General features: G+C 45.2%; 1 protein-coding gene across 1 annotated transcript in view; it reads left to right on the top strand.

The window, feature by feature from the left end:
* LOC121870796 overlaps positions 1 to 9,400 on the top strand; it is a 95,440-nt gene extending 86,040 nt beyond the window's left edge. The window contains exons 8-9 of the mRNA XM_042372751.1: positions 7,578 to 7,744; positions 9,302 to 9,400. Coding sequence (XP_042228685.1) covers positions 7,578 to 7,744; positions 9,302 to 9,400 — 266 coding nt within the window. The remainder of the gene's footprint in view (positions 1 to 7,577; positions 7,745 to 9,301) is intronic.
* Positions 9,401 to 10,838: the final 1,438 nt, after the last annotated feature.

The raw sequence follows: 10,838 nt of genomic DNA, 5'->3' as shown, positions 1-10,838 counted from the left end.
GGTGGCGATGGTGGGGTGGTGGTGGTGATATGGGGGTGGTGGTGATGATGATTGATGATGATGATGGTAGTGGTAGTGGGGGTCAGAATGATAATGGTGATAGGGGTGTTGTTGGTGGTAGTGATGGAGGTAGTGATGGTTTTGACTGATGGTAGTGATGATGACGATGATGGTGGATAGTTATGGTGGTATTTGCGTTGGTATTGACGGGGGTAATGGTAATGATGGTGTTTCTCCGAGTATGGGTTCCGTTCTGACAGGTCTTTGCGTAGCAGCAGCAGCTGCACTAGTAACCTCGGCGTCTCGGAAACCATTGTATATAACGTGTGGCCCGGGAGGAGCGGCTCCCCACGCATTACTGTGGACTGCGGCGCCTCTCCCATCCTGATAAAGACGTGCATTGGTCCAACCCCGAGGAAATTGGAGAGAAAACAGGAGATTACAGCGTCGCCGGAGGAAGGTCGTTATCTGGCTGTATCATGGTAGTAATGATGGGGGTTATGTATCCAGGGAACTGAAAATATCCTACTGCTTTTAGAGGCGTTAAATGGTGCGAGCGCGCACACACACACATACGCGCACGCACACACACACACACACGCACACGCACACACACACATACACACACGCACACACACATACGCGCACACGCATACACGCACACGCACAAACACGCACACGCACACACACACACACACACAGCATGATACATAGTTCGCAGAGAAAGTTTAATTCTCTTCTTTTATGGTGATGAAACTCCAAGAGAATTTAACTGGTGATGGAAACGTTTGATTGCTGCTAAAACGCCGGAGAAAATTATTTTATTTTCGTAATGTCTCTTCTCTTATAATCGTTTTAAAATATATACCAGTGACATGATATTTTGCTTCTATGTTTTGTTGCTTAAATCTCATATCTTTTCTATCTTGTCCAGAACCAGAACAATAAGCTATAGACCTAAATCTTTTTGCCTTCTGATAAGAAAACAAATCAGTGAGAACGTCTTACGAGACTAATAAGGAGTTTATTGTCAATATTTTTGTTGCTGTCTTAAAGTGAAGCATTTGAGACTGCATCGAGAATAGATCTCCTTATCACCAAGGTGTCTGTCTGTCTGATTTCCTGTCCTTGGGTCTGTCTGTGGGGTCTGTCTGAGAGATATGTCTGCTGAGGTTGCTTGTAGAGTCTGTTGGTGAGGTCTGTCTGTGAACTATATCGGTGAGGGTGTTAGGACGTCTGCTGGGTCTGTATGAAGGGTTTATTTATGGGTTCTGTACAATGGTTCTATTGTATCGTCTGTTTAAAAGATCTAACTGAAAAGGTATACCTATTGAATATGTCTTTAGATATGACTCCATCCACCTGATCCATTTGTAAACACAAACTATAAGAGCACGATAATTTCCAACAGACGGTGAATCGGTCTTCCCGGATTGGGTTACCTTTAAGCTACCAATGACCTTTTATGGACTGTCGGCAGCGAATACAACTTTGAAAATGTCACGGTCGACTCTGAGACATTAAGATGTATTCTATTTTTAGCTCTCTGCTTGTGTGTTTCACTTGACTTCCTCTATCTCATTTGGGTCGAGAAGTGTGATATTTAAATAGTGTTAGATGAATGCTAGGAGGTCGTGTACAGGAGGAATGGTGGGAGTCGTTTCGAATGGGATGGTTATAGTATGCTTGAATTTGATTACCTAATTTAGTAATATGTGGTATATCTAGTATGCATGAACCTACCTATCTAATTTAGTGTAGTATGATAGTTTAGTATGAATGAACTTCGTGAGTCAATAGTTAATGTGTGCTTGCTAAGGATGTAAAGCAAGTGTGTGTGTGTGTGTGTGTGTACTGATCCTACTTGATACCTCTTCACTTTCCCTTTAGTTTTTACAATTCTATTCCATTTTTCTTATGTTCATTTCTGTTCAGGGAAATGCCTCCCCCATTTTCTTGAAGGTTCTGTTTCTCTGAGTCCACATCGTGGCAGTGGGAGAGAGAATAGAGAGAAGTTTTCAACACCATCATCATCCTCACCACAACTATCATCCTCGCCATCACCACCATCTTCACCACTACCATCGTCTTCACCACCACCACCACCCTCACCAACTCCACCATCGTTCACACCACCACCACCAGCCACCTACCCTTCCTCTCTCCATGATTCACAACACGACCGGCTATGTCTCGGCTTCTCAGCATAAAAGTTTGAATATACGAGAGAAGGACAGGAAGGCAGTGCTGAGGGAGGCGAGATACATGTGACGTGTCGTAAGCTAACGATATAGGATGGGAGGGGAAGAGGACACAGACAATCAAGTAGACAGTAGACCACACGACACATATTAGTGTGTTTGGCGACCTGTGGTGTAATGGTCAGCATGCTCGCCTCGCAAGCGAGTGGACCCGCGTTCGATCCCTGGGCAGGGTGAAACTATGGGCAAGTTTTTTTTTTTACGCCATTTGCCCGTCTACCCAACAGTAATTGGGAATCTGGATGTTAATCGAGGATCGAGTGCCGGGGTAATGGTTAGCCAGTGCAGTTGGCGAGTTGTCCGGCCTTCTCGGATTATTCCTTGACACTGGGTCCTGCAACTCGTTAACTTAGGGTGTGGTTGTTGTCTTGGAGACAGCTTTTATATCTTAAACAAATTCACGTCTAGGTGGACTTAGGGCCGGCCATCCTCTTTACACGAGGGGCAACTATTATTATTGGTGTGTTATGGGCCCATACAAGATGGGTATGGGAGTACAACGCTATTACAACATAATAGTGATGTGTCGTAAGCTCAGAGCATCCTACAGGGACACGAACATATTATGTCGTCACATCACGGAGACGAGGACAGAGGACACCGCTACTAGTGAGGACAACAGACGTCAGAAAATACCCTCTCAGCTCACAGCACCAACTATGACATGTGGTTCATCTCAACTTAAAAGTCTTGTATCGTGAACTCAAACACTACTGTAGACATAAACGAAAATTATCCAACAGAAATAAGGAATCATAATAGTACGAGTTATTGTGTGTGGTAAGCTCCCAACACTAGAAATGATGTTACACAATTAACAGTTACAGCCTGGGACATATACATGAATTTTAGTGTGTCGTAAAATTACATCACTACATGGGGAGGGGAAGACACAATCATTAGACACGACAGGGAACCCAACCCTCACATCCTAGTGTGTCGGTAGTTCACAACACCACACGGGGAAGGGAAAGACAACCATTAGACACGACAGGGAACACCTCCCTAGACCTCATTCTCGTGTGTCGTTGTCTCACAGCAGCAGTTGGTCAGAGGTAACCCAATCAAAAACAGAAAGAAGACACGTGATAATAAGCTGTAGTGTGACGTAAACTCACAACACTACAGTAGATGAGAGAAAACACCACCATTAATTCACTACAAAAAATCCATCCAAATACATTGTAGTGTGTCGTTAGCTCACAATACTTACGAGGGGAGAGGAGAAACAGCCATAGAACTAACTCTAGAACTCATCCTCGTGTATCATAAACCCACACCACTTTTGGTGGGATCGAAAACACACACATTAAACACGACATGGAACTCCCCCCCCCTTCCCATCCCCCAGGAGAGTATCTTAGTGTGTCGTTACCTCACACCACTACAAAGCGAAGGGGGAACAACCATTAAACATGACATGGAACCAATCCCCCTCCTTCTCCAGAACGCCTCCCAGTGTGTCGTTAGCCCACACCACTAAATGGTGAAGGTAATACAACCAATACCCAAGACAGCAGACACAGCACTCGGTGTCCTGGTCTGTTGTCAGCTCACAGTACTGGATGGGGAAGGGATACAGAGCCAATTGAGTCGACAGGGAAAGACAGAATTGTCACTTTACTGTGCTTACTCAGCGCCACACACACACACACATAGAACGACCCTATGCCATAACCTACACAACTTACATCTGCTTTACTGCCAACAAGAGGAGGAAACGTGTCTGAGAAGAGAGACAGGACATACAAACACCAAGTATAACTATAGAAGTAAAGAGGGAGATGAGAGAGAACCCCTATCATAACATTGTGTTGCCCCTCACGTCCTGGCTGAAGGATTATGTTATCCCGAGAGTTGAGAAGTGATGGTGCAAGTGAGGGGTCGAGCCTCTCACCGCTCCATAGAGAGAGAGAGAGAGAGAGAGAGAGAGAGAGAGAGAGAGAGAGAGAGAGAGAGAGAGAGAGAGAGAGAGAGAGAGAGAGAGAGAGAGAGAGAGAGAGAGAGAGAGAGAGAGAGAGAGAGAGAGAGAGACAGAGAGAGAGAGAGAGAGAGAGAGAGAGAGAGTGAGAGTGAGAGACAGAGAGAGAGAGAAGCTATTCGTAAAGCATCTATTTATCAATATATTTAATTATATATCTATTTATTTATCTTTCTATATGCTCATATATTTATCCATGTATCTAAGCATCAATCAATGTTTGTATATATTTATCTATCCATCTATTTTTTTTTACATTTTTGTTCATCTAGCTATTAATCAAACTGTCTCTGTCCTTCTATTTCAGGTCCATCTATGTATTTCTATTATTTAATATATCTCTATATCCTATATAAATTCTCTGTCTATTCAGTTGTTGATTTATCCGTTCATATGCGTGCGTGTGTGTGTGTGTGTGTGTGTGTGTGTGTGTGTGTGTGTGTGTGTGTGTGTGTGTGTGTGTGTGTGATGGAGAACCATTAATCTCATGGCCTAGGTCGGCATCCTCACTCCGCTAACCGCATTCTTCACTCTGACAAATGACTTTAGGCAATGTCCCAATAAACTGTAGCGGCGACCCAAACATTAAGCTTATGATAAATGTTTGTCTAGGGAATCTCTCTCTCTCTCTCTCTCTCTCTCTCTCTCTCTCTCTCGATAAACACAATACCCAACATCGTCACCACAGCACACACACACACATCCCATAACCCTCACTCCAGCACACACACACACACACACACACACACACATCACCCCAATCCCATCACCCCGCACACACACACACAGCACCCCATCATCTTCACTCCAACACACACACACCTACCTACCTACCAAGACGCACTTTAGGCACACGTCGTTCTCATAAATCACGCAAAAAAGAAGGTCAATTTGTCGTGGTGTGTGTGTGTGTGTGTGTGTGTGTGTGTGTGTGTGTGTGTGTGTGTGTAATAAATAAAAATAATAATAATAATAATAATAATAGTAATAATAATAATAATTAACGGTTTATTGAAAAAAGTTCAGCAGCCTAAATGCTGAAAATATGCATTAAACAAAAATGACTTATTACCTACAAAGTCATGGGATAGGCGATTTGTTTAACAAAGGCTTTCATTACTAAAAGGAGAAGGAACATGAATTGAACATACAAATTATTATTGTTTGCAGTTGATGGTCCGGGCTGGTCTCTTGCCATACTGTGTGAGGTCACGTAGGCCACATGGTGTATGACTCGTCCTCGGGTGTTGACATGAAAGACCTCACGTGGTATAGACACCAGGTGGTGTGGTATTTGCGTGGTGTGGTATTTGCGTGGTGTGGTGTTTGCGTGGTGTGGTGTTTGCGTGGTGTGGTGTTCGCGTGGTGTGGTGTTCGCGTGGTGTGGTGTTTGCGTGGTGTGGTATTTACGTCGATCTGTGGTGTAATGGTCAGCACTCTCGCCTGGCAAGCGAGCGGACCCACGTTCGATCCTCGGGCAGGGTGAAACTATGGACAAGTTTCTTTATGCCATTTGCCTCTGTCTACCCAGCAGTAATTGGGACCTGGATGTTAATCAATTTGCGGATCGTATTCCGGGGTAATGGTTAGCCAGTGCAGTTGGCGAGTTGTCCGGTCTTCTCTGACTTTTCCTTGACACTGGGTCATACAACTCGTTAACCTTAAACAAATTCACGCCTAGGTGGCCCTTGGTGCCGGCCGTCCTCTTTACACGAGGGGCAACCATTATTCACGTGGTGTAGTAACTCGTCCTCGGGTGTTGATACGAAGGACCTCACGTGGTCATGGAGACACCGGGTGGTGTGGTGTTCACGTGGTGTATTAACTCGTCCTCGGGTGTTGATATGAAGGACCTTACGTGGTCATGGGGACACCGGGTGGTGGGAAGAGGCGTGGTGTCACAGTACCCCACACTCTGCTAGGTGGTGTTGTGTTATCTCGTAGTCAGGTGTAAAGCTGACCCACTGTTGTTCCCATGGTGGACTGATTAGCACCTCCTGGTCAGAAGATGGTGGTCGGTTCCTAGGGGTACTTATCACACTGGTGGGTCACGGCTCTCACTGGTACTGTCTAGTGCTGATTTTAGTGGCTTAAACACTGTTCAACACTGTTCAACGAAATTGTCTTTTTTGACAGGATTATGTTGATATCCCTTTGGTGAGCATGGGTCGAGGAAAGGACTTGGGGGAATGAGCCGAACATTGGCCGGGGGCAGCTACCGCAGCAGGAGAGGGCGCCCGATAGGTCTTGACCCTCCGGTGGTGGTCAAGGATGTATTGTATTGTATTGTGTGTGTGTGTGTGTGTGTGTGTGTGTGTGTGTGTGTGTGTGTGTGTTTGCGCGCACACACAGGGTGGTGTAAAGCACTATTGTAGCAGCATTATGTGTAAGCATTGCTTGCTTCCTCTCGCTTTCAGCTACTGCCACTGGCTAACCCTCGTGATGAACAGGGAAACAACCTTACTTAAGTCTTCCCCTGCCAGTACACAACGTTTTCACCATGAAGACTCCTGCTGCACCTCCTCGTGGCAACACACAGTAACTGGGTGCCTCGTGGTCCCAGGCTAGACCAGCAGGGGATCTCGGAGCAGCAGTGGAACCCAGAGGGAAGGCACATAGGCTCACTGGCATGTGGACAAGTCATGGCACCTGCCAATCACTGCCTTGAAAAGCAACCTTGGTAGGTATAAGGCTATGGGAGTAAACCCCGTTCGAAAAATTTGTGGTGCAGCCACGCATCAGGGAGACATGCTCAGAGAGCTCCAACGTCGGTGTAGGCGGAAGCAGTGACCAATATGGGAACCCAATGACTACACCGGCGGATGAAGGCAATGCAAGATGGAAAGGCTACTAAGGTGAAACCTAACAAACTGGGCTATCAGCATTCCATTGCAACCAGGTATGGCCCGACCGTGGGAGGGGTCTCCTTCAATGATTGGTCTCGAATTGGTCAGAAGTGGGTCGCAATGATCTAAAAACATTTAGGGAGATGGTCAAGAAAGGACACACACACACACACACAGGTAACAAGAGGTAACACAGTACATTCAAAATACTTCAGTCAATACGAAGTGATGATGAAGCTCACAAACATTTGCTGGAGGCTGCACTCAGCTTAGGAAAAATATTGATTTTGATGGAGAAGAAGAGTCCAAAAGAGTTCACCATCAAAGGAAGCAGCCAAAAAAAAATAAAAAATGATCATCCAAACTCCAGTGATAAGTATAATTTGTATTCCTATTATTGTAAGGAAATGAATTCAGTTTTAGATATGCTGATTTCTGTGTTGACTTCAAAATGTGAAAATCTGATATCTTCATTCAAATATTCTGTAGATGTTCTTGATCCTAATGTTACAGACTATGACTCAGAAAGCTTTATTGAAGCCATGAAAAATCTGCCAGAAATCTATCCATCTGAATTACCTGACACTAAATCTTTCCGAGTTGCATTAGATGTGTTCAACATTCATATTTCTGATTATATGGAGCAGCATCCTGGTGTAGAAAAAAAACATTCGCTCAGCTGCAGAATGTGCACTGAATGCTCATAGAAAGTATCATTTATTTTCTCATGTGGCAAAAGTTTTCAGGTTATTCTAGACAGCACCACCTTCAGTATATAAAGGTGAAAGGTCTTTTAGCAGGCTTTAGCTTTTAAAAACATCCCTGCAAAAGAAAATTTCGGAAAACGGTTGAATAATCTATTATCATAGCTTGTGAAAATGACATAACTGATCAGTTAAATCTTCAAAGATTGCATAAAATTGCACCCTTAAGAAAACTATGGGAATTAAAATTTAATATATCTTTTTTTCTTTTCTTTTTCTATCTGAATAAATATTTTACTTTAACCATCAAATTTCTATGCTAATATCTAATACTTAAACATTCAATAAAGAAAATTTTGTAGCTCTCTTAGTCATTTTTTAAGCCTAATTAGTCGGTCAAATTTGATAGGCTGAGTGGCGAGTTGCCCCTCCCCCCCCAAAAAAAACCCCTCCCCAATCACAACCGCTTCGAGCCGTCCGTGATTGCAACTCTCCCTCTCCCCAGTTGTTGCAACTACCTGCACCACTAGATCAGGAAAAGGGAGAACCAAGATGTGTGGTTGCAGCTTGCGCTCCTGCTCAAGCCATGAGCAGCTGTCATCCAGCTCATCATATTTATCCTTATTAAAACAGCTATCCTCCCAAAAGTCCTATGGCTACAGATGAGTGGCGACGGGACAGGCGGAGGTGACTGCGGGGAGTCTCTAGTCACAACTCTGCACATTGGCGATTAGATATGATGGTCGTTTATGCACTGGGATTTAGACAGCAGTGCAATCCGGTCCTGTCTCTGCGACTGAGCAGCCCTTTCCATGAGCCACTCTGCTCACCCCACATAGGGAGGGGACTATAAAAGGTGCTCTAAACATAGCCTGCCTAAAAAACAAAAAAACAGACTGGGTAGCAGCACCAAGTAAGGTCATCTTGATGCGGTCGAAAACACAATCAATATCACAGATCCAAACAAAAACAAACTATACACCTCTTATGGTTGCTATTTGGAATGACAGAACCCTTCTGGATACTGGCACAAATGAGCGTCCTGAAAGAAGAACTGCCCTTCTGGCAAAAGTGCTGGCTAGGTATTACATCGACATAGCAGCCATTAGTGAGTTCCGGCTCCCAGATGAGGGTCAACTCGCAGAACAGGGGTCTGGTTGTACCTTCTTCCGGAAGGGTAAGCCTGCTGCGGAGAGAAACTGCATATATGAAGTTGGCTTTGCCATCGGCCAACGCATCCTACACAGGCTAACTGAAATGCCTATTGGGATCAACGAGCGCCTCATGACGCTCCAAGTCCCACTGAATCATTCACGACATACCTTCTTCATCAGTGTATATGCCCCAACACTGAATCCGCGGGATCTCGCTGCTGTCAGTAGCTGGCAACATTATTGACCAAGTCCTCCTAAACAGACCTCTTCCTAACACGAAATCTTCCTCCCAGAATCTCAATTTGGCCTGAGACCATCATGTGGCACCACTGACATGATTATTGCTGCCCTACAGAAACAGGAACAGTGCAGAGAACAGCGTCGTGACTTGTACACGGCTTTCATCGACGTAACTAAGGCCTTCGACTTGGTCAATAGGGAAGCGCTCTGGTAAACCCTCAGCCGCTTTGGCTGACACCCCCCCCCCCACCCTAAATTCATCGCCATTGTGAAGCAACTCAACGATGGCATGAACAGCAGTGTCCTGCACAATGGTACCCAGTCTGAGTTCTTCCCCACCCAAACGATGTTTAAAGAAGGGTGTGTACTGGCACCAACTCTCTTTTCCATTTCTTGGCTGCCTTCCTTACTCGTGCCAGTGCCAACTTAGCCGGTGGGGTGGACTTCGAGTACCGGATGAAGTGTCTTTTCAACGTAAGACGACTTCAGGCAAGAACAAAGGTGTCGGCATCTTCCATTACTGAACGTCAGCATGCAGACGACCCCACTCTTGTTGCTCACACTGAACGCGTCCTACAAGAGATCCTCAACACCTACACAGATGTGCATGCACACTTCGGCCTTGAGGTGAATGTACGTAAGACTCGGATTTTCTTTCAACCTGCCCCTGGTTCAGATATACCTCCATCATCCATCCATCCATCTTAACGGTACTGCCCTCTCTAATGTTACCCACTTTCGGTATCTCGGCTCCCACCTGTCCACCACCGCGGACATCAATGAAAAGATTCAGCATCGGATCAGATGTGCATCTCAGGCCTTTGGCAGACTCCGAAACCGTGTCTTCAGCTGTAGGGAGCTGAAATTATCTACAAAGTTACACGTATATCGAGCAGTGGTCCTCCCCACCCTGCTATACAGTATGGCAGTGGGACATGGCTCACATACAGGAGGCATCTCAAAGCACTTGAAACCTTTCACCAACGTAGTCTACATTCCATCCTCCGAGTTCGCTGGGAAAACAAGAAAACAGATGTCAGTATTCTCGCTGACACCAACTGTAGGAGCATCCAGGCTACCATTATCCATGAACAATTACGCTGGACTGGCCATGTTACCCGCATGGACGACAGTAGACTGCCAAAACAGCTACTTTACAATCACCTAATAAATGATAAACTTAATGCTGGCGGGCAACGGAGAAGTTAAAAGGATAGTCTTGGGTGCCAAATCAACCCTCTCACCTGGGAGACGATCACTTCACACCGTAATGCTTGGGGGAGCACTACACAAGAAGGGTCAATACTTTCGAGTTGGCCCGATTGCATACCGAGGCAGACAAGCGCCAACGCCGTTAAGACACTACCGCCGTCCCTTCCGCTCTAGATGTAGTCCTCCATATGTGCAACATCTGTCGACGATCTTTCCGGTCCCGAATCGAACCTCTTGAGTCACCTCAGAGATCACCAACAAGGGTGACATGTATTATAACTCATATGATTATTGTAACAAAGCTGGATGATCGACATACTCGATATACCCGATTCCGAGTGATGGCAAAGTAGTGTGTGTGTGTATGTGTTTGTGTATATGTGTGTGTGTGTATGTGTGTGTGTGTGTATGTGTGTGTGTGTTTGTATATGTGTGTGTAT

Source organism: Homarus americanus, unplaced genomic scaffold (assembly GCF_018991925.1).
Source record: "Homarus americanus isolate GMGI-L3 unplaced genomic scaffold, GMGI_Hamer_2.0 scaffold32583, whole genome shotgun sequence".
NCBI classification, from domain to species: domain Eukaryota; kingdom Metazoa; phylum Arthropoda; class Malacostraca; order Decapoda; family Nephropidae; genus Homarus; species Homarus americanus.
Note: the sequence above shows the minus strand (reverse complement) of the source record. Positions and strands in the feature narration are given on the sequence as shown.